The sequence below is a fragment of the Saimiri boliviensis genome, chromosome 5 (genome assembly GCF_048565385.1).
Source record: "Saimiri boliviensis isolate mSaiBol1 chromosome 5, mSaiBol1.pri, whole genome shotgun sequence".
NCBI classification, from domain to species: domain Eukaryota; kingdom Metazoa; phylum Chordata; class Mammalia; order Primates; family Cebidae; genus Saimiri; species Saimiri boliviensis.
This window is the reverse complement of record NC_133453.1, coordinates 87,540,840-87,566,796: the sequence shown is the minus strand read 5'-3', so window position 1 is coordinate 87,566,796 and position 25,957 is coordinate 87,540,840. Positions and strand designations below refer to the sequence as shown.

Below are 25,957 nucleotides of genomic sequence, written 5' to 3'. Positions count from 1 at the left end.
TAACCTTAGAGTTATATGAAGAGATCTGAAAATAAATTGGTTTAGAGAGATTTAGAAAGCAATTTCCCCACTCATCTGTCTGAACAACAAACAAGGCTGCAGGCATGATTTTTTATGGTGCATCTTTAAATTCAGGAGACAGACTGGCCATGGGCCTCCTGGATAAAACATGTATATTGCATCTTTACATTTGCTTAGAATTGTCTGTAAATAATTTGAATAAACTCTAAAGGTTACTTATTTTAACAAGACTCAATCGCTATTTACGTTAATTAATGAACAGATGATTAGAGGGTGCTAGGATAGGATGAAGGGAGGTGTCTCGTATGTCACATGGGATGGCATTCCCACCAACCCTGAGTAAAGCTGACTGCAGCTCCTACATGCACACAAGCTTGGCACATTTGTTCTTGCTTGCTCAACCCCACAAAGGTCCAGTGGAAGTACTTACATCACTGGCAATGTCTCTAGAGGCTCTTGCAGCCTTAATTGCAATGGCATCAGGCCTTAGATCATATCCTTTCTTCTTTTCTTCTTCCCAGCCAGCTTTGTACAGTTTCTAAATAATAAAATAGAACAACAACAACATCTTGTTATTGGGGTTAGAATAGAGGTCCTGACTACAAAGTGGTTGGCATGTAGAAGACAGACATAAGTATCAGTTCCCTTTACCCTTCTCCCCAGCTTTTGCTGTTGTTAATCTACTTACATCACTCATGGTGATTTGGTTTATTCTGGAGAGTAAAATATCCGGTGTGTCAGGCATGACGTGAATGGTGGTCTTGTCCTTGTTCCATTTTTCAGTGTAGAGCCTCTGCAATGAGAAAGTCGGGTGCTTGATTTTACAGCAGGACAAGTTTACTTCAATGCTAGCAAGAGGAAGAGATTGGCATTTCCATGGTAGAAGAGGTTAAATGCGGTATTAGAAAAATGGATGAAATAACAAAAAGATGGGCCGAGTAAACTAAACATACAATGAGAAAAAAACATTATTGAATAAGGGAACTCTCTACCACCAAAGGCGTCAAATACCGTCTTGCCTCCTCCGCACAACTAGGTAGAGTTTTGTGGTTCTGTCACATCTGTAACATGCTATTGGGAGATGACCTGAGGGGGGTCACCATGAAAGAGAACACTCTCAACATGATGGAAGCAACAGAGTCCTCCTCCTACCAACACCACCAAGACGACCAGAAAGACAGAAACACTGAAGGAGATGATGGGGGCCCTTCCAGGCTCAATGGCGTGACCATCATGAGGGTTCCCTAGGCGAGGCTAGCAGGTGAGTCCTTACCTTGTCCATGTTCAGTTTGTTACTCTTGTTAAGTGCCTGTTCCATTGTGTCCATGGCATATGTGAACTTTAGTTTCTCGGGGTGCTGGCGATACTTCTTCTCACTAAGAATCTCTCCTGCTTTCTTTGCCTTCTCCACCTCCAGGGACTCTATGGGGACCCAGCCGATCCCTTTCATCCAATTGGTGAAGTCAGATTTGTACAGATTCTTTACAATGAAAAAAAAAAAACAAAACATTTTTCATTTCAGAAAGAGTCAGGGCTTGGGTTTCTTTGGCTACATGATTAACTTACAATAAAAAAAAATAGGGAAGATGTGCAGGGGAAAAAAATCTGCTTTTTACTTCCTACAGTCTTTCAGAAGAAATTAGTTATAAAAGTGATTGCATTCATGGTGGTTTTGAACAGGAAATCCTGACCCAGCAATCCCTTTAAAAAGTTAACTTTCTTGAGGAAAAGAAAAATTAACAGAATTTCGCCCTGGAAGGAAAATTATATAACACCTATTTGAGTCTCCTAATTTTTCACAGACAACATCGTATGTTTGGGTCTAACACCAATATTTTAAATATATATGTATGCATATATAAAAAATTAACAACAAAGCTACCTATAGTTCAAATGAGTGAAATCCCAAAACTCCCAGTTCTGGAGGGGATCCTTAATTACAGCGAGTGCGGCCAGGTTTGGGATGGAGTAAGTGGTTCCTATTTTTCCCTCCCACCCACTAGAAATGGATGACAACTTGATAACCAGTACATACATCACTCTGAATCTGCATGGCGTTCCTGGAGTGCTCCACATTCAAGGCGTCGGGCAGCAGAGTGTAGTTGTGGTATGACTGTCTGTAGTTGGCATTAGTGGCAACCTCCTGAGATTTCTTTGCGGCTGTCACACTGACCATATCCAGAGGTGTGTGGTACTTGGTCTTGCTGGCTTCATAGCCCTTTTTGTACTCACGATCAGACTGCATTTTGGCCACATTCATGTAGTGAACCAGTTTAGGATCATCCTGAAGGCTGAGAAATCCAATTTGCTTACCTTTGGCTTTCTCGTAGGCCTCCTTATATTTGCACTATTTGAAAACAAAGGACAAACAAAAGTTGGATAGCATAGCAGTTTGATATAAACTGAATTTATACAACAAATTAAGCAAAAGCTAAATTCAGCCTGAATCTAGGTAACATCTAAGGTTTTATTCCCATATTTTAAAGTAAACAATTAGAAAAACATTTTTAATGGCTCATCTTGAGACCTGCTCTGGAGAGATCATTAAGAATGGAATAATGGAAGAGTTTATATTTATACTCTTCATAAGTAGATTATTTGAATATACTCAAAGGTTCCTGAGAAGTTTGCTTATTAGGCATTTGATGTGCACTTTTATTTTTTTTTTTGGAGACAGGGTCTTGCTCTGTCACTGAGGCTAGAGTGGAATGGTGTGCAGTCATGACTCCCTGCAGCCTTCAACTCCTGGGCTTAAGGGGTCCTCCCTCCTCAGCTTCCCAAAGTTTTATGATTAGATTTGTGAGCCACCACATCTGGCTAATGTATGCTTTTTTATTATCATATTTCCATTATTAATCTGTATTAACTTAAAAACTATTTGCATAATTATGAGTAAATTTCAGCCCTAATACAAATTAGTGTATTAATCTTGAAATTAATGTGTTTTTGCTCTATCAAGGTGTTTATTATGTCAATTCATAGAGGAATATAACTTAATTTGTAAAAAAAAATTAAAATCCTTTTATGTAATTAACTAAAATCCTGTTATGTAATCCAATCCATGGAACTAAAAATATGGAAAACCACAAAGAACTAGCAAAATATTTTTTCCGGTTTTCCATGTTTCTATTTCCACGGATGTTTTTCTTTGTGGAAATTATAAAATTAAAACATCATATTCTTTTAAAATACTTGGAGACTTTTCTAATTTAGTGATATTTTAGTATATCACGACTTTTTCTGTGACAAACTCCAAATAAAAAGTGTTTAAGTTCCTAATGATGCTAATGAAAATTTCAAATACCTCACAGTTTTAAAAAAAGAATTTTCTTTTTTGTAAGAACTTTATTAAGCTTTCAAATATGTGAAAAATATTTTAAGTGAAACAATATAAACCATGTAATTGGCAATTAGGATTTTAGAAGTTATATATTATAATTTCTTTACTTGATTGTTTATATAGTTGATACAGTCTTACATATCACATATAGATTTTTTTTTTTCTTTTTTAGAGATAGGATCTCACTTGGTCACCCAAGCTGGAGTGCAGTGGTACAATTACAGCTCACTGCAGCCTCAAACTCCTGGGTTCAAGAGATTCTCCCATCTGTCTCTCAAATAGCTGGGACTATAGGTACACACCACCACACCTGGCTAATTTGTTTTTATTTCTATAGACACAGGGTCTTGCTATGTTGCCCAGGCTGGTCTTGAACTCCTGAAGTCTTTTAGATAGACAGAAAGTTTCCTACTTTTAAATTAGACTTACATCACTAGCAATATTCCTTGAACTTTTTGCAGCAACAATTGGGATGGCATCTGGTCTCAAATCATAGCCCTTGGCAAGAGTTTTCTTCCAATCTGCTTTATAATAAGCCTTCAAAAAAGTAGACGTTATTTGATTATTTGACAACATTAACAGAGGAATGAAACAGAATGCCAAAATATTTCTTATAAAACATGTCATAATAGATCCATTTCTATTAAGACAATCTACGAAGTTAGGATTGTCTTTTACATATATATTAGATTTTATTTAAAAGGATTAGTAAACTGTTTACACAGTATAATCTCAACTGATCAAAAAATGTATATTTTTCATAACAATGCAACTGAAAGGTAATGCTTTGACTGTTGGATAACAGAAGGTTTTCATTTATTTTTCATAATTTTCTATATTTTCCAACTTTCTATAATATATAATACTTTCGGGAAAAATTTTCTTTTCTTTTTTTTTTTTTTTTTGAGACGGAGTTTCGCTCTTGTTACCCAGGCTGGAGTGCAATGGCGCGATCTTGGCTCACCGCAACCTCCACCTCCTGGGTTCAGGCAATTCTCCTGCCTCAGCCTCCTGAGTAGCTGGGATTACAGGCACGCGCCACCATGCCCAGCTAATTTTTTGTATTTTTAGTAGAGACGGGGTTTCACCATGTTGACCAGGATGGTCTCGATCTCTTGACCTCGTGATCCACCTGCCTCGGCCTCCCAAAATGCTGGGATTACAGGCGTGAGCTACTGCGCCTGGCCGGGAAAAATTTTCTTGCAATGAAGTATTTCAGGCTTATAGAAAGACATGAATACTAAAACTAAAAATCCAGATGTAGTACAACTCAGCTTTGATTGATCTTACTGCTTAAATATTACTTATAAAATTAGAAAAAAATTTAAATGAACCAAAAGCATAGGAATGTATAGGTGGAGATGAAACAGAACCTAAAAACACTGGAAAGAATGACTAAGCCATCTTTTAAGAAATTAACAATCTTATCCAAGTTTGATTATGTTTTTAAATTAGGATTTATCAATATCTTTTTTTTAAAAAAGGAAACAATTCATAATAGTGGATTTAAACATTACCACCAATTAGGTGTCTAGACTACTCAGGAGAGAGGCTAGTTCCATAAAAAAAAGAGTTTGTGAAGAAAACGAAACTTTTCTGGATGTTTTAATAAGTAATTAAAAGTTGTAGAAAGCAATATTTTCCATACCACAGACTAGGCACTCTTGCGTTTTCTAATCTTGTCTATCTCATGTTCCATTTTTTTTTTAAAAAAATGGGACACAATGTATTTGACTGACTTTACAACCCACGAATGAGTCACAGCCCATAGTTTGGAAAAGTCTGTATTAGGCAAAATTGTATTGCAGCCCTAGGCTCATGTTGTAGGTTAAGGGTTCAACACGGAGGCTCAGTGTTCACACTCAATTTCCCCCTCTACAATTCTGATGGCAAGAGTTCCAAAGAACCAGAAAGGAGAGGCCCAAGTAGGCAATATTAGCACTGGGCCAAATACTCACATCACTCATGTTGAGGGCGTTGACCTTGGCTTGAATAAACTGAGGCAATTCAGGGTCAATAGTGTACTTGTGCTTCAGTTTCTCTCCCTCCACCTTGTAGTTCAACTAAAAGCAAAGGAGGCAGCATGCACATATCATTAGCTCACATCATTTAAGTTTCATCAAGCACAGACGCCTTTAAAAACGAAGGTTATCATTGTGTTTTCCATGTACGAAACAAATGCCTACTCTGTCATAAGGGAGGGGACCCTGGTAGAGGCAATTATGTTCTTATTCTACCAGTATTTACTGGGCAGCACTGTGGGCTGGGCAGGATGGTACCTTCTGTGTTTAAAGAGGTGAGGAAGGCAAATCAGTCCTTGTTGGAGCTTATTGTCCAACAAAAGGGACAGACAAAAAAACATGTAAACTACAAACTACCGCTGGAATTTGTGACGTGTGGTCAATGGAGTAATTGTAGCAAAGAAACAAGGATGGTCAGTAAAGCCACTCTGCAGAAGTAATATTTACGCTCAAACTTGGAGACAGGGGAGAGGAAGAGCATTCGGGACCTGAGGCTGGAAATGGGCTGGCCACCTTGAGGAACTGAAATCAGTCTAAGTCATGGGGCTGGAACGTGCCTGGGTAGAGGCGCGGTGCGGCGGTATTAGACAGGAGGTGCAGAAAGGTCACAGAGAGGAGGGTCTTTTCAGTGAAGTTGATGAGTTTAGATTTCACTTCACATTCAAGAAGTTCCTAAGAGATTTTACATATGAAAGGGACATGCTTGGATTCGTGTTTTAAGACAGGCTTTTGGGGTTGTTTGAGACCCCAGGCAGGGAGTCCAGGTAACAGGTTATTGCAGTTGTCCACATGAGCCATACGGAAGCTGGAAGTAGGGCTGGTGGCTGTTGGGAGCAGGCTGGCTGAGAGATATTTAGGAAGCTGACTCAGCAGATGCACTGGATGTGGGAGTTCACACAGGGAGGTGTTAACAGTGACTGCCAAGTTCCAGCTTGAGTAACGAGGTAGATGTTGATGGCATTTATTGTGATGGGGAAGACTTTATATAGTGAATGTACAGTTTGCCTAGCTAACTGGAAAAACACCACGAGAAGCGACATCTCGCTCAGTACAAAATAAATCAAAGAATTTATACCATGTATTACCCCTAAGATAGAATTAACCCTTAGACATCTGTGATAATGTGGGAGCAGAAGCTAAAATCCACAGATATTCAAATCCAAGGCAAGGAAAGCGTTCCCCACCTTTCAAAATCTGGGACTAAAAATACAAAAAGTCTTTCTTTCTTTGCTTTTTACTTACCCCTCTCTTGCTGTTGGAGGCATTTTAACAGAACTCTAAAATTAACAAATCATGTGAGGCCCTGAGCATTGTAATTAGCTTCTGACAGAAAGAATAAGAGTCCATATAGATGTGGTCTCAGAATGAGACCCCAGATGACTGCAAATAAACTGCTTATCTCCTCCCCAGAGGCCTCATTCTAAGATTGCCTCTCAGAACATGGAGCTATTATGCGAGGGGATTAGGACATTACGCCTCTTCCCTTTATGACTAGGTAGAACTACTGCAATCAAAGCAATAAATAGCTTCTTTTGCAATTCAGAGCCACAGATAATAATAGTAATAATGTCATTTCATATGTATAATGTGTATCTGCTTATGAATAGCACAGGCTCTCTATATTTGGAAAACAAAGCAAATTTGGTATAGCCCCTCATTTTCGCCTTCCTGTTTTTCCCATGTTCAAGATCCCCGTTGCTTCAGAAGTCAGCCCTTTCTCTCGTACCTATGAAAGCAGTTTATTTGCGGACATAGATGCATCCTCACACATTGAATTAAGAAGGATGGTGGAGCGGCTCAGACATGTGGGGTTATTTATGGACAAATCCTTTTGAAAGGAAACCACTCACATCACTTAGCTGCTTTGTGTTCTGCTGAGCCAACACCATGCCCATGGAATCCGGCACACTTGTGAACTTGATGGTATCTGGGTGCTGCCGATACTTCCTCTCATTTAATGCATCACCTGCTTTCTTGGCCTTCTCAACCTCCAGGGAACCAATAGGGATCCATCCGATGCCCTTAAAGAAGCTGTTATACTCGTCTTTATACACGTTCTGTAAAAGGGTAAGCTCATATAAGAAGATACCCTGGAGAATATTCAAGGGGTGTTTCTGGGATCTGCAACTCTCTAGCCAAGGGAAAGGAACAGCAACTCTTCAGCATGCTCATGTCTGACTGTCACAGAGCTTATCTGGAGGGTGGTAATAAGAAGAAGCTGTTCTGTTGTTACAGTGCATTACACGACACAGAAGGGAATCTAAGTCACATATTTTCATGGGTACTGCTAAAAAATTTTTTTGTCATTTTTGACAATAAATTGGTACTTTCCACAATGGTTGTTTATATTAAGGTTTTTTCAAGTCTCTGACTCTATTATGAAGCCTGATAAAACGGAGAGAAATGACCATGCTTCAGAATGCATTATGCAACACAGAAGGGAATCTAGGTCTCTATGGGTATTGCTAGAAAATATTTTGTCACTTCTGACAATAAATTGGGCTTTCCTTTTGATTTCACTGATGACTCCAAAACTAAATTACATCCATACTGTCCACCTAGGCTATGCTTGAGCTCATCTGGGGAGCAATATTTTCATCAAGTGACAAGAAATATGTAACACTTCTTCCCTTTACAGAGGACAATTCTAACAGAAATCTGGCTCCTGCAGAAGGAAACGCCCTGATTGTTAAATACCTCTCTGCGCAGCTCTCCATGAATCATGTTGCAAGCACAAAGCCTTCCTGGTTCATTTTAGATGACTCATAGATTTACATGGAAGACATTGTGACCTTGAGTTAATAAAGGAAAAAAATAAAACCCCACCTTTCCCAAATTCAGGAAGGAGAGAAAATTCTTCTATATTGCATTTTATATCTATCACCATTGCAGCCAACCCATCAGGAATACCCATCTTTTCTTGCTGAGAATCAAAGTGGCTCTCCTAGTTAGTGGAATATACTTTTATCTTTCATTCTTTAGTTATTAAAGACAACATTAATGATTATGATATAAGCATAGAAAGCAGGCAAGAACAGCTCATCTGCTATGCCTTTAGTAGTCTTTCAGTAATGGTTGTTTATTCTAAAATGAATTTTTCAAATATCTTACTGTAGTATGAGGTCTAATAAAAGAGAGAAATGATCATCCTTTAAGTGCAAACATCTCTGGGTCTGTTGTTACACATACTTACATCACTCTGAATTTGATTGACATTCCTCGTATGCTCAAGACTCATGGCGTCTGGTAGGTATGTGTAATGATGTAATGGCTGTTTGTAGTTGACATTGGTAGCGACATCCTGGGCCATCTTTGCAGCTGTGATGCTAACCATGTCCCCAGGGGTATGGTAGCTGGTTTTGGTGTTCTCATAGTTCTTCTTGTATTCACGATCGGACTGCAACTTTGCTACATTCATATAGTGGACCAGCTTGGGATCATCCTGGAGGCTTCTGAAACCTACATGCTTTCCCTTTGCCTTCTCATAAGCTTCCTTGTATTTATACTGTGGAGGCAGAATTGGGTTAGCAAAGTCCTAGGCATTGATGACATTAACGCTACAATTACATTCATATACAAAGACGCTCAGAACATTGTGACTTTCTCAAGAGTGTACAAAAAATGCAAACCACAACCCCCTCCAAAAAGTTCAGTGAAAACATGTATTGAAGTTTCAAGCGAATGTCATGATACATTTGAGATCAGTTTATTTTCTTTGTCATGACTCCTAGATGGTTTGCATGTGGAATTTTATTTAAAACAAACTGAATTTTCACACTTAATATGAACACGACACATTCTAAAGATAAGAGCAGTATCCCTTGGTTTCATAGGGATGCGAATGTTTTCAATTTAATATTTTCTTTTACATCACAAATATGGGTCCCCGCTGAAAGACAGCTGGGCCTTCACCAGCTTCTTTTATCAGCAGCTGCTTTCCAAGCTCACTGCTGAAACAGCTGCAAATGAATTAAGGAGCCACAGTAAGGACAGGACCTGCTGTGGGGTTTTCCCATCAATAAAAACTGAACGGACAGAGTTCCGCTGTCCACTGTCTCTCGCTGCTGTAAGCAGCAACGGGATACAGATTGAGCAATCCTGTAACAGGTCAAAACCTCAATTGTTATGTAAGACAATTCAAATCCACTTAAACCCTGTAGACTTTCAGCTCCTGCAATTTAAGCCTTAATTCATAAACAAGAGTTTAGCAGGCAAAAGGAGTCAAGTAATTTCTAGACATGTGAAAAAGCACTGTGCAGTTGCTAAAAATAAATAAATAAAGTTGTACCGTAGACTTTCACTCCCTACTTAAACTAGAAATGTATTTCATAGTGATGTGCATCGTGTGCAGATCTTTGCAAAAGACGTTTTTAGTACCACTCCTCCAAGGAGAGCAGCAGCGTTTTTACACCCCTATCTCGTACGTGGTCTGTACACCTGGTTTGTTTCTTCTCTTTTCTCAAATCAAGATTCTAGCCCCTGGGATGGCATGTAACAGTGAACTCTGCAGGGCATGCATGCTTTCTAAAAATTTTGTTTTTCAAAGATGGAAAGAAGTAGAAGTGTATACTTTTTCTGGTACCAGATGAAATGGACATCAATTTACATGAATCAAAATTATATCCTTAAAAAGTAGACTTTTTCCTCTTTGGTTTATAAAAATCTATACATTTTACATAACTTTTTTCAGTGTTTTTAATACAATTATAACGCAGGCAGTCATTTGAATTTAACATGGTAATGCAGTCAGGATGTTCCCACTGAAAATAAATGTGGGCTGTCAGAGAAATGTGTCAGTGAAGGTAATTTGGGCTGTGAATCAAAGGAAAAAGCCACTGTCAGATGTATGACAGCTCCGCCAAGTGGGGTCAACTGAAAAGAACCACAAAAATATTTCTAAAAGCGACAGGTTTTCCAAACAATATTTTGAGAATTTAAATGCCATTAATTTGACATATTTCTTTCAGTGAAGTGTCAATTTAAACAAGCATTTGATTACTTTTTAAAAAGGCAAACATCCAAATTTCACCTAAAATTTTTACTCACATCACTGGCAATGTTTCTCGATGCCTTGGCTGCAGTGATGGGAATAGCGTCACCCAGCACATTGTTGCCCTTGGCTATTAAGTCATGCCAATCCCGTTTATAACAGACCTGGACAGAAAAGCAAACAGGATGTCAGCATCTGTGTATTCATCAGCTTAAGTGATTCCTCAGCTGCTGGGATTGTTTTGTTCTTTTCCAGACAGAAGTTAAAGGAATCCTCCATAGCACATACTGCTTTAGGAAATCACACTGGCAAAGTGTCACACTTTGTGTGCAGCGTGAGATCATTGGATTCTGCTCTAATTATTGACCTATATCTGGTTCTGACACCTGTTGAAGAGAGGAATACTGAAAGAGTGGATCCAGAGGAAATGAACAAGGTTTTGGAAACCATGGTATGTGAGGATCAGCTAGAGACACAATGAAGTTGTTCATTCTTATGAAAGGAAGGTCAAGAGAAGACATGGTGGTCAGCTTTTGAAATTTTAGGGTTATTTTTAAAAGGATCTAATTTATTGTATATTTCTGGAGGATAACAACCTCCCCCACATGCAAAACTAGGAAAACTAGGTAGAAGTTTTAGGGGAATAGATGTTGGGCTCTACATAAAGAAGAATGTTACATCCTTTAAAGTTGTCCTACACTTGAAAAGGTTAACTGAAGAGGTAAAGGACCATCCTATGGGATATGTTCCAATGGGGGATTTGTGGGAAACTGACCTAAATAAATAGTCAAGGCACCATCCTACTCCTAAAGTCTATGATTTTAATGTCAGGTCTGAATTTCACATCTCAGCGAAGACTCTACTTACGTCACTTATATTGTAAGCATTGCACTTGGCCTGGAGAAACTGAGGAAGATCAGGACTCATAGTGTATTTATGTTTCACATCTTCTCCTTTAGCTTTGTATAAGATCTGCAATAAAATGCATTTCACATAGTGCAAAAAGGAAATTCTATTAACTGCTTGCTTTAAACAGTTATTTTTAGCACAATCACCCACGAATTTCTCCTGTTAAAAATCATCAAACGCATTTTCCTCTTTTTTTTAAAACAAAGCAAGCATCTTGTTATCTTAATACCAACGACTCTGTGTGTTAAAATAGAAAGAGAAAAAAATTCATTTTTTAAAAACAAAACAAGTATTTTGTTATCTTAATACCAACAACTCTGTGTGTTAAAATAGAAAGAGAAAAAAATTCTTAAGAAAATAAAAATTGTTCACTGCCAGAGGTGAATGGAAAGGTAAATTCAAACATGAAATCCAAGCAAGAATAATAAAATTCACCAGAGCCAAATAAATTTATTCTTTGCCTGTGAGTTAATAGTTCTCACATTTTTATAAGTTTTTGTTTCTTTATCCCTAGAGAGAAAATAGTAGTTAGAATAATCTTTCACTTCTGCTAAAAACTTTCCAAAATGTAATTGTAGCAATAAAAGCAAACAATAATTTCCTCATAATGTAGAGGTGCTTATACACCAATCCAGCATACTCAAAAGGCTCGCTACTTCATATTTACCCTACGTTGTTACTTTAAAGAATCATATACACTTTTCGCTGAAAGGTGTCAAAATATGTGATACAGAAATCTTACTGCATCCTCCTATCATATATATCCCTCTTTCCCTGGCATGCTTATGTGGAATATGACAAGCAAACTGGTATGCATGCAGCCAAGATAAAATCTGACATGGCTAATAGCTAAATTAATCCCCAAATACTAAATAGTCTCTTCTAGGACCCAAAGAGTTATCTCTAAGTCCTCACTGCCTTTAAGAACAATATCTAAGCAATCACAGATTCATGAATTCAACCTTCTACGCAGCTCCTTCTCTGCCATTGCTACTGCCTTAGCTTCAGTCCAATTAAGAATTCCTCGGATTTCAGTGACAGCCTTCTGACTGATCTTCTTGCCTCCAGTCTCTCCTTTCCAAAGTCTCCACACTTAGGGCCAGCATTGTGTTTTAAAATACAGGTCTGATAATGGGACTCCACAGATTCAACACATTCAACATCTCTTTTTTACCTACCACATAATATTTAGACTCTAACAATTAGCACATGAGCCCCTCACTAATCAGGTTACCATTCTGAGCCTTTTGCATCTATACTTTTTCATTCCTTTTCTACTGCTATTATATTGTTCCTTTTGCCAGGAATGCTCGCTTCTCTCACTTGCCTGGGAAACTCTGGTAGGCAGTTACCCTTGTACGAGGCACCTCCCTTGCTCTCAACATTTTCCTCTCCTGCAGCATTTGTTTCTCTGGATGACAATGCCCTGCTTGTAGCCATGTCTTTGTCTTATGCTCTTACCCTACATTTTTGTGAATTTCTATATCCCAGGAATCCTCATCTATTTCATCTTTTTGTCATCAGCAGGTACTACAGTGCCTGGCACACAGATGTTCAAAAAGCATTCATTAAATAAATTAACAAGTGAATGCTTTTGATCTTCTATACACCAGACTTTCCTTTAGAAACTTTGACTTTAGCCACAGCATAGATGCTGCTCATGCACAGGCAGGCAAACGATACTCGTCTCAATCAGACGTATGTTAAAAAGTCTATGATAATTGTGTATGCTGAATTCTTAGGAGCAAAGACACATATTCATATGTATTACTTCTCTGTATTAATGTTTTATATATGAAAAGAAAATATGAGGAACTTAATATAGAAACGAATACAACAAATCTGCCAAAATAAAGTGTCTGGGATTTAAGCTTAAATTCTGTGTATGTGTATGTGTATTTGTCTGCATGTGGAGTTCTAGAATAGTATTTTTCCACCATGTCACAATATTTCAAAGATTTAAAAGGAAGATAAAAAGCAACAGAGAAGAAAATGTTAGTGCCCAAACTAAACATAACTGTAATTTTTTTAAAAAACTAAATAAGCAAAATAATAAATTTAAAATGGAAAGATATTGCCCAGAAGAATAAAAATACTGGGCTGCTGTTGACTTTTCTAAAAAGCTTCCTCCATATCCTCTGTCCTCTCTATTTTGTCGTACTCACATCACTGACTTGCTTCGTGTTCTGTTTTGCCTGGACCATAACTGGGGAGTCCACAATGCTGGTAAATTTGAGGGTGTCTGGATGTTGCCTGTACTTCTTTTCATTCAGAGCATCACCGGCCTTTTTAACCTTTTCGACGTCAAGACTGCCGATAGGAATCCAGCCAATGCCTTTCATCCAGTTGTTGTAGTCTTCCTTGTAGACGTTCTACAGCAATGGGAAAAAGAGGAGTGAGGGCCCAGGCCAGGGTTTTTTTCATGGCAGACTCTGAACCTACAGGTGAGTTTTCTTGAGGGGTATATGACACTTACATCACTCTGTATATGCATCATGTTCTTAGACAGCTCCAGGTCCATGGCGTCAGGCAAGTAGGTGTAATGATGGAGAGAATGCTTATAGTTGACATTGCTGACCACATCCTGAGCTTTCTTAGCTGCCACGACGTTGAACATATCGTGGGGTGTGCTGTATTTGGTCTTTGTCTTCTCATAGTCTTTTTTATACTCCCGATCTGATTGTGTCTTGGCCACATTCATATAATGAACAAGTTTAGGGTCATCTTGAAGACTTTGGAAGCCAACCATTTTCCCTTTAGCTTTTTCATAGTCTTTTTTGTACTGAACCTATTGTAAACAAAGGTGGGCATAATTTAAAATACAGCTTTGAAGGTATTACTAAACAATGAGGTCATGATTTGAAGTAATTGAACTTCTCCTAAATTCCTGTACTTCAATAACTGAACAGTTAGCAATTCACTTCTATATGCTTTGAAATGTAGCCTGTTTAAAATAAAAATGTTTTGTATTATAGAACCCAGTTGATTGTCTGTAGCTGTTTCCAAGAGAGGTTGAAATGGGGGCATTACCATAATTGGTATCAGTAACAAAATAAATCTCTATAGTCTCCCTTTGCATTTAGACATTGGTAAAGAAACACGAAAAGATACATATTTCACAACCTCTATCAATTATGTTGTGTTACTAGAGTGCAAGTAACTGGATATTTGATGAGTTTTAGCATTTTTTTAATAGTAGCAGTAGGATGTTAATATTAATAATAGAATTTTAAGGCCAGGCGCGGTGGCTCAAGCCTGTAATCCCAGCACTTTGGGAGGCCGAGGCGGGTGGATCACGAGGTCAAGAGATCGAGACCATCCTGGTCAACATGGTGAAACCCCGTCTCTACTAAAAAAAAACACACAAAAAATCAGCTGGGCATGGTGGTGCGTGCCTGTAATCCCAGCTACTCAGGAGGCTGAGGCAGGAGAAATGCCTGAACCCAGGAGGCGGAGGTTGCGGTGAGCTGACATTGCGCCATTGCACTCTAGCCTGGGTAACAAGAGCGAAACTCCGTCTCAAAAAAAAAAAAAATAATAATAATAGAATTTTAGTAAGTCCTTGGATATTCAAATGGGAAACCCAGAGCCAGGGGTAGGTAAACACTAACTGGCTCTGGATAACACAGTGAGGGGGACTGAGCTTCCTTGGGGAGATGTGGAGGGCCCTGTGGGACACTAAGAAGCAGAGGCACAAGGGCAGGTTTGTGGTATGTCGGGGCAGGGGTGGCTGAAGGAAAGCACCCACAGAGAAAGGTGGTCAGTGAGAAATTCTGGGTGGGACAGGGGCATTTCAGGATGAGGACATTTGTTATTCAATCATCACATATTCACACTGCAGTGATTGAAACCTAATTTCAAACAATCAGTAAAGTGGTGTTTCGGACTCTAGGAAGTCAAAAGGAAGGGGCTGTGTTTCATTTCTGGGTCATACACAGCAGCAAGAGGAAACCCGCAGGAGGAGGCCCCAGGTGAGCTCAAGCCAGCCAGGAGCCAGAGGTCAGCTGAGAAATAAAAATCTCAGAGATGCCACAGAAATCATGTGAAGGGGGATTCCACTTCCTATAGAATAACAGATGGGGGCTTGAGCCAGTTTTATTTAAATCTCAAAGAGCAAAGTGACTTCATTTCACATCTTGGTTAAAGACAAATAGGATAAGAAATAAAATTCTTAACTCTAATAGAACCCAAAGACTGGCTATTAGAGGTGGTGAAATTGAGGATAATTTACCTGTCTGTGGAAGTAATGAAGTAAAAAGGGAGAGAAAGGGAAAGAAGGAGACCATATCAATAAGGTTTTGAAAAAATTTTACCATCAGGAGGCAATTATGACTTAAATGGTATCTCCACAAGAGAAGTAATGTGAGTCAGTGTAGAAACAGAAATGAGAATTTTAAATGAAGGGGCTTAATTAGAACAAATCAGTAGAAGGTAACAGAACTCCTTTCCTGCCAAAAAAATTTAAATCTATTTAGGGAACTTTATTTCCTGAATAGTTTTCAATCAGATTTGCTTCCAACTGGGGATCACATGCATGGAGACATTTGGGTCATCGTCAGACCCCAAGCCCACCCACCCACATTTTCTAGTTGTCCACGTATGACCACAGCTGGACTTACATCACTCGCCGCCTGCCTGGCAGCTTTGGCAGCTCTGATGGGAATCGCATCAGTTCTCAGGTCATATCCCTTCTTGCTCAAGTCTTTCAAGTCTGCTTTGTACATATTCTGAAAGAAAAATGTCATTTAAGTACAACTTAGAGACCATATTGGTAGAGTGTGACACATACATCAGCCCGAGTCTGCCCACGCACCTCACTGATATTGTAGGCATTAACTTTAGCTTGGATGAACTGGGGCAGATCTGCTGGCAGGTTGTATTTGTGAAGAATTTCCTCTCCTTTGGCTTTGTAAGCGATCTGAAAGAGATAAAAATGCACAAACAAACAAATAAACAGAGAGAAAAGTTTAATGGCACTGGAAAATAATTTCCTAAAGGATTCTATTTCACAGAGGTGGTTTTAAGGAGAACATTCTTGTGCATTTGCATATTCATTTGCAAATATCTGTAGGCATTCAAGGTCTCACATGCAGTTGCCTAGGATCCTGTCTCAGTGCTTATTCAGTTTTGCAAAGGTCCCTTGGAACTTGCCCTAGGAACTTCTGGGCCTAGGTAGGGGTACAAAGTGGCAATTAGCCCAGGGAGATGGCCTGTTGAAAATGGTCACCTGCAAACACTTTCCTGAGCATGGGAAAGCATAATAGGGTAGAATACACCAACTACCTAAAATATATTTTGTGGGCAATTAAAGATAAATAGGATAAGAAATAAAATTCTTAACTGTAATAGAATGTATTACAGTTACCATATTTTTTGTTTACATGGCTGACTTAAAATATAACTGCTCCCCATTTGATATACTCATTCTTTCTGGTCTTTCCTAGAAACAGGCTTGTAGTTTTTGTTGCCATTAAGAGAAGTCCCTCTTACCTTTTCCTTAGAAAGCAATGTCAAATGGCCAAAAGGACAGTCAGCACAATATACATTACTGTAAATATATTAATTAGGAATGCTTTATTAATGAACAGCTGGGTAATTGCACAGCTGCTCATGTAATTGGGTCTCTTCATATTGTGTAATAACTACAGGTGATCAGTCCATTTGAAATACAAATGTATGTGTATTAGCTAACATCTATTAACATATAGAGAGGATTAACACTTACATCACTCCTCTGGGCCTGGTTAATTTTAGCCTGTACTGTAATTGGAGCATCTTCAATCGAGGTAAACTTGAGTGTGTCTGGATGTTGGCGATATTTTTTCTGTTCGGCAAATCAAAAAGAGAAAATCAATCTGGTTTTTCACTGAAGGCTAATATGTCAAAATCCCTGAAATTTATTTTGAAGCAATAAGGAAGTTTCTTTTATGATTTTAAAATGTAAAAAGACTAGATTCTTGATTGGCTTGATGAATGCAATACAAAAGTCAATATTTAAAAAAATCCATTAAATTGTGGATGTTTTGGGACAGCACAGACACATATACTGCTCTCAGGAACCAGACAGACTCCATTCTTAATTTCTTGCCTATGACATGAAAGAAGACACCCTCAGCTAAGCAGAAAGCAGAAACATCCCAGAGTTTTCTGAAGGTTTGACAGAAAAGTAAGCAAGGAGATTTAAAGTGTCTTTGCAGGACACAAACAAGTTCTCTTTTTCCCTGTTACTCCATCAGCAAATGGCATCAAGAAGCTGTGTTGTTGAGGAAGGAAGAACTGAGGAACTAGGGCAAGAGCTAGGAATTATTATTCATAGAGACAGGACTTTTGCTCTGCAAGCCTTAATGTGGTCAGCACATAAATTATCACCAAAGCATTTAAGGGGCACTGCAGAGCAGACCCTGGGGAGGTGTGCCAACTGGGAGCTGTCAACTTCTAGCTACCTTATTCCTGTATTCATCTCTTATATATTTTCCCAGTCCTCTTCCTTTGTGCATATTGCACATCCCACTTCGTAATATCCCTCTTTCAGCTTCAGACTTCTAAAAACCACTAACCCAGAATAACTTTTTCTGGAAGATCTTTGAGTAGACAAAATGGTTTTCATCGAAAACAAGGCAGTGTACAAGAAGTAAAACTTGAGTGTGGAAAGTAACCTGCACATAGCACCTCGGTCCTTCGTGTTGTCTGCCCTCCTTGAGGATGCACCGGCCTGACAGCAGTGAGACTCTGCCACTGTCACAGAGGAGGGACACATAACCCTGCTGCCTTATGAGGCTCAAGAGCATCACTATTTTTTCTTACACTGAATTATAATTTATGTATTACTTCAAAGCCAACCAGAATTTGACGTAGGGAAGAATTCTTCAAAGACGATTTCTGTAACAGCTGCATTATTCATAATCACACACAAAAAAGGAAACCATCCACATATCCCCAAACCGGTGAAGCAATAATAATGTGGTACGTATTATGCTAGGGCAAAAGTAACTGTGGTTCTTGCCATTACTTTTAATGTCAAAACCGTAATTACTTTTGAACCAACCTAATAAATCCATACAAAAGATTACTACTCAATAATTTTAAAAAAATTACAAGCAGAATCATGGATGAATCACAGAAACATTACATGAAGTGAAAGAAGCCAGATACAAAGGAAATTTCTAGGAAAGAGAACTTTAGAGACAGAATGCAAATCAGTGGTTGCCTGGGGCTGAAGATGAGAGCAGGAATTTAGGGGGAAACTTTTTGGGGTTCTAGCAGCATTTTAAAATCTAATTGCAGTGATGAGTGCAGAATCATATGAATTTATTAAAACTTGTCAAGGTGTACACCTGATTTTATTGTATGCAAGTTATACCTTAATAAAATTGTTAAAAATATTTATAATGAATGGTTCACATAAACGATTTTGGTAATATAAAGGTTTGTGCTGGTCTACCTGGGTAATTTATGCACGTGGTAAGTTTTTTCCTCAGCAACAGCCACTGGAGAATGAGGCAATGAAGGAGGCACTGTCCATGGTTTTGAGAGCTTTAACACAACACAGTCACCACTCGCCCTCTGACACACCCAATGGCTTTACCTCATTAAGGATGTCTGAAGCTCGCTTTGCCTTTTCCATTTCTAAGGACCCAAAAGGCACCCAGCCACAACCTTTCATCCAGCTGTTGTAGTCAGCTTTGTATTCAACCTAAAACACCAAGAGAAAGGTTACATTTCTTTGCTGTGTCATCTTCATTATGTAAACTCCAATGTTTTATTCAAAACAATGTTTTTGAGATTTCTAACCAGCTTCCTTACTCCAGACGCTAAGGTTATTGTATGTATTTCTTTGCTCAGAGATAGTAACAGCTCTTAGATTTTTGCTTTCCTTCTAACTGGCATATGTTCCATTTCATTCTTATTTCCAACATAATGGAAGTATGTGGTACTCTAATTCCAAACTGGAAAATGCTCAAGTCAAAGCTGCCCTTTAAAGAGTAAGTGAAATTGTCAGGTAATCAAATGTGAGACATTTGTTTTCTGGAACTTTAAATATTATGTTTCTATCAAATCAAAATAGAAGGCCACTTTGAAGGTGGATTATTTGCTCATTTTCGAGCTGTATAAGACTTAATGGAATTATTTGTACTGTTTGCACACATGGCCCTTCATGTGTACTGGTCCACTTTGGAGTGTTTCGACATTGGCTAACAACAGTTTAAAACAGTTGCACTTGTTCATTTGCATAAGGGAGCAGTTATTATTTGGAATTGGTCCTAGTTGAGGCACAGTTACTTGATGGTATTAAAATCATGAGCTACTTTTGTTGTCTGGCCATTGGTGGTACCATAAATGTACATTTTATATACAACATTCAAACTGTTGTTCTTTACTGTGGGCCTTTTAAGTGGAATGGAAAATCAACAAAATATTTAGTTCTTGTCCTTCAGAGGCTTATGATCTATTTGGGGTGAAAAAACATAACCAAATCAAACGAATAACAAGTACAATAACGATGCATAATATAGAATTGTTAGTGGCAGGAATGTAAAATTTTGCAGCCGATATGGAAAACTACTTATGATGGTTCTTCTACAGATAAAAATTAGAGTTACCATATGATCCAGCTATTCAACTTCTGGGTTTATACCCAAAATAATTGAAAGCAGGATCTCAAAGAGACATTCACACACCCATATTCATAGCATCATTATTCAAAATAGCTTAAAGGTGGAAGCAACCCAAATGTCTGATGAAAGGGTGAATAAAATGTGGCATATCCATATAATAGAATATTATTCAGCCTTAAAAAGGAGGGATGTTTTGACACATGCTACAACATGGATGAACACTGAGGACATTTTGCCAAGTGAAATAAGCCAATCACAAGGAGACAAATATTCTGTGATTTCACATCATGAGGTATCTAGAGTTAGTCAAACTTAGAAACAGCATAGATTGGTGGCTGCCATAAGCTAGGGGAAGAAGTAAAATGGGAGTTGCTGTTTAATGAATATAGAGTTTCAGATTGGGAAGATGAAAAGGCTCTGGAGATTGGTTGTACAACAATGTTAATATACTTAACACCACTGAAATGTACATTTGAAAATTGTAAAGGTGGTAAATTTATGTTATGTGTACTTTATCACATTTTTAAAACTAGAATTGTTAGGATGAAGTATTCACTTGTGTAGTTCAGACAAATTAACTTGCCTAAAGAAGTTTGATCTGCAGAAAAAAATAGTTATAAATATTTATGTCAAATGATATATTTTCTTTTCAGATAGCAATCTATGTAAAAATCATTGATAATGATGAATATGATGATTATGATAATAGCAATGATAAATACTGAATGTTTATTGAGAACTCACCCGGGCCTAGCACCATGCTAAGTATTTTGCATGCATTTGCATTCTCCAAACAATGTTTTTATTTCCTCCAAACAATGTATTTATTTCCATTTTACAGAGGAGGACTCTGGACTTAGCAAGGCTGATAACTTTCCCAGAGGGAAACAGTGATGGGATGCATGCCAGATCAGTTCTTCCTGACCTTGAAGGGCATGTTCTTAGAGAATCACAAGGGTCGTTTTGCTAACATACATAGGACAGTGCAGATACCTCTGAGAAGTGTAAAAACCTAACTCAACTTTGAAGTTCATTTCAGTTTCCAGCTTTTTTAAAGAGGCTAGAGAAACCCTGGTTACTCACATCGCTCTGTAGTGCGTACGCCTTCTTGGCGAGGTCCACGTTGATGCTATCGGGCGGGTAGCTGTAACTGTGTAAGATGTGCTTATAATCAACGTCGCTGGCAATTTCCTGAGATTTCTTAGCTTGAGTGACTTGGAGCATATCAAGAGGTGCCGTGTAGACAGTTTTTGACTTTTCATAATCTTTTCGATATTCACGCTGTGAATAGGAAATTATCATTTATTATAACAAATCTTCTATGGATTTCCAGAAAAGACAGATCTTTCATAAACAATAAATACAAGTTAGAGAAAGATTCAAACATCTGAGTAGTTATTTTGTCCAAAAATGTGTTCCTATGTTACACACCGTTGAAATCCCTCCAAAAAGCACACGTGGGCAGACCTTCTCAAATCAATGAGAAACCGTCAAGAGTCACAACAGACAATGGGCCACAGCTCCTGCTCAGTCAGGAACAGGAATGCTTTTATTCTAAAACAGCGTTTCTCAAGGACCGCTAACAAGTGTTGCTATTATTAATGTAATTTAACCTATGAAGAGTTTTCCAGTAAAGAAGCATTTTTTAAATGTAATGAAAACCATAAGACAATTTGATTTTATAAAATGGCTACTTCATACACAGGGCTGTAGACTTAGTTTCTTGGCTGTATAGAGTCATTTTTAAATGGATAGTCAACTGATTTTTTAACCTATTATTGAAAGGAGATAAGCCCTACTGAGAATAGCAAAGGTTTTCATATCAAGGTCAATTTTGGCAACAATTTAAAAGAAACTTCAGATTGCAGCAGTTAAAAGACTTCATAGGAGAAAAGTTTGGGAAACTGAGTCATTAAAATAATGTTGGCCCTTCTGTACGATATTCTTATAAACTAAATGCCCTGACTTGGCCTTAAGGGCTGCCTTCATTGTCTGGTTTTCTGGAATGGTTAGACAAGGTGCTAATTAGGTCAAATTCCCAGTTTCATCATAGCCACTCACTAATTACCTTAACAGAAAAATTTTGACCTACTGCCTTTAAGTAAATTAGAAACTCATCCTCGTTTCCCATGGTCACATATATATTAGAGACAGTGACCCAAGCTGGTAAGTACAGATGTGCATTATAAATCTTCTGTGACAATTCCTTTTGCAAACGATCTGATCTTTTGGCTTTCTAAGGGAACTTGATTTTCCTTCTCATATTTTGTGGGTAGTCACTTTCACTGAATACATTTATTACTTAACTATAAAATTGAGACCCTAGTTTATAAAAATAAAGTATGGAAACTTTCTGATAGTTTGCAACAACATTGAAAACAAGTTTGTCTTAATTAGAAGTAAACTGATAAGGCAATGTTACAACAGTTGGTGTGTGGAAGTATTTTTGAAGAGATTGTTGTTACTGTTTTGTTCGTGTTCACACCAGCTGACACATACCAGCACATATAAAATGTTGTCAAAGATCCAAATGGCTTTAAAAGATTCTTTTAAAAAAGTCATGCATGTTCTATATCTGCAGCTTAGCATTTTGCCTGGATGTTATGTGAGACTGACTCATTTGCTATGTCTTTTGGTCATTTACATCAATCAACAAATATTTATTGGGCATTTCTTATGTGCCTACTACAGGGTTCTGTGATAGGAATAAAAACAAAGGATAAAAATATACATGCTATCAAGGGGGAGTCACACTCTTCTTGAGCTGAGAGAACTTAACCAGTGAACAAGATAGTAATATATGTGAGCACTATATACTGACATAATTCACTGTGAAGTTACTGGAGAAAATTATGGAATTGGAAGTTTTAAAGTGCTATGTGATGACACAATAAATGCCACATGAGTTAAAGAGGTATGTATATATCATCATATAAAAGCATGGTTAAAAGTAAATGATACAAACACCCTTTTCTTTCATCATAAAAAACTAGTACCTGCAAGCTACATTGAACATTCTCAGAACTCTTAAGGGATTCTCTAAACATTTTATACACAGTATATACTATAATTTGCAATAGTAGATGTTTGTCTCTCTGTAGTAAGAGTTTTAACTGGAAAATGTTACATGGCCCATAGACAAGCCTTAAGGAGCCCATGAGTTCACCAAAATTCAGGCAAAAGGCATGAAAATAAATGTTCATTTTCTAGATAGATGATTCAAATCTTTTGTCAGCATCTCAAAGGGATTTGTAATCAATGGAGTCTTTTTCCTGGATCCAGACCAAACTCATTACTAAAGCCAATGAAGAACGATGATACTCTATTAAGATTTTTTATTTGTGATTCATAAATGTCTTCCAAAGTAAAGACAGTTTTAAAATTTTCATTTTAAAAATTATTTTTCAATTAGAATAAAATGTGAAAACATCTAGTGAAGTTTTCTAAAAGGTTTTAAGAATATAATCAATATTCTATTAAATATTGATGCATACATTTTTCAAAGTGAAATGGACATCAAGTACAAATCAGTGATTTTTCCCCTCAAATGTGGGAGGTGCAATAATCCAGGGCATTATTCTAAAGTTTTCTATAGCAGTACTTTTGTGAACATGAGAGAGCCTATGCTCATGAAATCCTTTTCCACACAACTACCTTGGGCATCATAAGAGGGAGTCCATCTTGAAAACAATACAGATTCACAAAGACACTCACATCACTCTGGTTTTTGGCCGTCTTCAAGGAGTGCAGCATCTTGGGATCATCATTAATGCTGAGGGCCCCAATCATTTTCCCTTTGCTTTTTTCATAGTCTTTCTTGTACATCACCTGCAAAGATATCCCACATGCCAGATCCCACTCACCAGGAAATGCCCCGCGGCCGCCCTGTCCAGGTCCCCAGGTCCCCAGGCCACACTCACATCACTGGTGTTCTTGGTGTTGGCTTTGGCTGCCAGCAGGGGAATGGCATCCACTTTAATTTCAAACTTCTTGGCTTTGCTCTTCTCCCAGTCTTGCTTATAAAGATTCTGGACAGAAAAATTCAGCAAAGGAATGATAAGACCATTAAACACAGTGTAATTCAGTAAAAAAATAAAAATATTTTCAAAATTTATTTATACTTATTTCACCTATAAATACTGTATTTATCAATTGTAGCATACATATTGATTTATCTGTCACCCAGTTTCTTTCTCCCTACCGCTAAGTATAAACTACTCTTTTTAATGTTCTGTAAACTTTCTAAAGACTCTGCTACCTTGATTTATATAAGGATGCTATAAAATGACAACAACTTGGTGAAGGTGAAATGTGACATTTACATGGGAAAGATGTCTTAAAACTCCAGGGAATAGCAGAAGGGTAATTGAGTGATCTTCTGATGGTAACGGAGACCATGGAAAATGAAATCTGATAGGTAAGTAGAAGTCTTAAGAACATTTTGGCCTTAAAAACTCCACTTACACTCTGGTAACAATCTTAATACTTGTTTATTTGTATAATTCCTAGTCTTGTCTTTCAAAATTGATAACATTTTCTCTTTCCATGCACACCAAACACAGGCTTCTGTGGCTTTGGTACTTACATCACTCAGGTTGTAGGCATTAACTCTGTGTTGAATAAACTGTGGTGCATCTGCTGGTACGTGGCACTTGAACTTCTCACCTTCATGTTTTGCTTTGTAATTCAGCTGATAAAGGATGTTTGAACAGTTTAGGGAACTTATTTGAATTTATTTAGGACAGTTTATATAGCCAAGGTGTTAGTGCCTTTTTAAAAAAAATGCCTCACAGAGATACCCAATTCAGTCAAAGTCTCACATAGGATTCTAAGTCTCATTGCCTATTTCAGGGACTGTGGTACAGTCCCTCTTTATCTGTGGGAGATACTTTACAAGACCCCCAGTGGCCACTTGAAATCATGGATAGCACTGAACCCTATATATACTATGTTCTTTCCTATACATATATACCTGTGATAAAGTTTAATTTATACGTTAGGCACAGTAAGAGATTAACAATAACTAATAATAGAAAAATTATAACAATATATTGTAATAAAAGGAATGTGGATGTGGTTTATCGCTCTCAAAATATCTGTTTTTACCCTTCTTTTTCTTGATAAAGAAAGGACAAAGGGGGATAGTGTGAGACTTTATCATGCTACTCAGAACAACACATCATTTAAAACTTATGAACTGTTTGTTTCTGGAATTTTCCACTTCAAAGTTTTGGGCCATGGTTGACTGCAGGTAACTGAAACTGTGGAAAGCAAAACTGAATAAGGGGACTGCTGTGTAACCATACTCTGGGCTACCAGCTGCCATTGCATAGATTATGTTATACACAACGGGAGTATGATCTGATCTACACTGCTAGGCTGTATCTGGAGAACATGAACTTCTGTAATCAAAGCACTAACAAAAACAATAATAATTCTCAATAAAATACTAGCACAGTTAAAAATACATGTAAACAATTCTTTCTTCTTTTCTTTCTCCTTCTTCTACAGGGTCTGGTTCCATCACCCAGGCTGGAGTGCAGTGACACAATCTCAGCTCACTGCAACCTCCACCTTCCAGGCTCAAGTGATCCTCCCACCTCAGCCTCCTGAGTAGCCTCCTGAGTAGGCATATGCCACCATACCCAGATAATATTTTTATTTTTTTGTAAAGACAGGATTTTTTAAATATAATTTTTTAAATTGCATTTTAGGTTTTGGGGTACATGTGAAGAACATGCAAGATTGTTGCATAGGTACACACATGGCAGTGTGCTTTGCTGCCTTCCTTCCCCTCACCTGTATCTGTCATTTCTCCCCATGCCATCTCTTTCCACCTCCCCACCTCCCCGTCCCTCCCCCATTTCCCCCCAATGGACCCCAGCATGTAGTGCTCCCCTCCCTGTGTCTATGTGTTCTCATTGTTCAACACCCGCCTATGAGTGAGAACATGCGGTGTTTGATTTTCTGCTCTTGTGTCAGTTTGCTGAGAATGATGGTTTCCAGGTTCATCCATGTCCCTACAAAGGATGCGAACTCATCGTTTTTGATGGCTGTGTAA

General features: G+C 38.0%; 1 protein-coding gene across 1 annotated transcript in view; it reads right to left on the bottom strand.

Moving 5' to 3' along the window:
* The window catches only part of NEB (nebulin), a 221,979-nt gene that overhangs the window by 156,159 nt on the left and 39,863 nt on the right, over nt 1-25,957 (bottom strand). Inside the window, 20 exon segments of the mRNA XM_074399695.1 lie at nt 452-559; nt 710-814; nt 1,295-1,501; nt 2,057-2,368; nt 3,791-3,898; nt 5,320-5,424; nt 7,233-7,439; nt 8,576-8,887; nt 10,429-10,536; nt 11,240-11,344; nt 13,447-13,653; nt 13,758-14,069; nt 15,901-16,008; nt 16,095-16,199; nt 17,007-17,105; nt 18,867-18,974; nt 20,980-21,177; nt 23,611-23,724; nt 23,817-23,924; nt 24,482-24,586. Coding sequence (XP_074255796.1) covers nt 452-559; nt 710-814; nt 1,295-1,501; nt 2,057-2,368; nt 3,791-3,898; nt 5,320-5,424; nt 7,233-7,439; nt 8,576-8,887; nt 10,429-10,536; nt 11,240-11,344; nt 13,447-13,653; nt 13,758-14,069; nt 15,901-16,008; nt 16,095-16,199; nt 17,007-17,105; nt 18,867-18,974; nt 20,980-21,177; nt 23,611-23,724; nt 23,817-23,924; nt 24,482-24,586 — 3,141 coding nt within the window.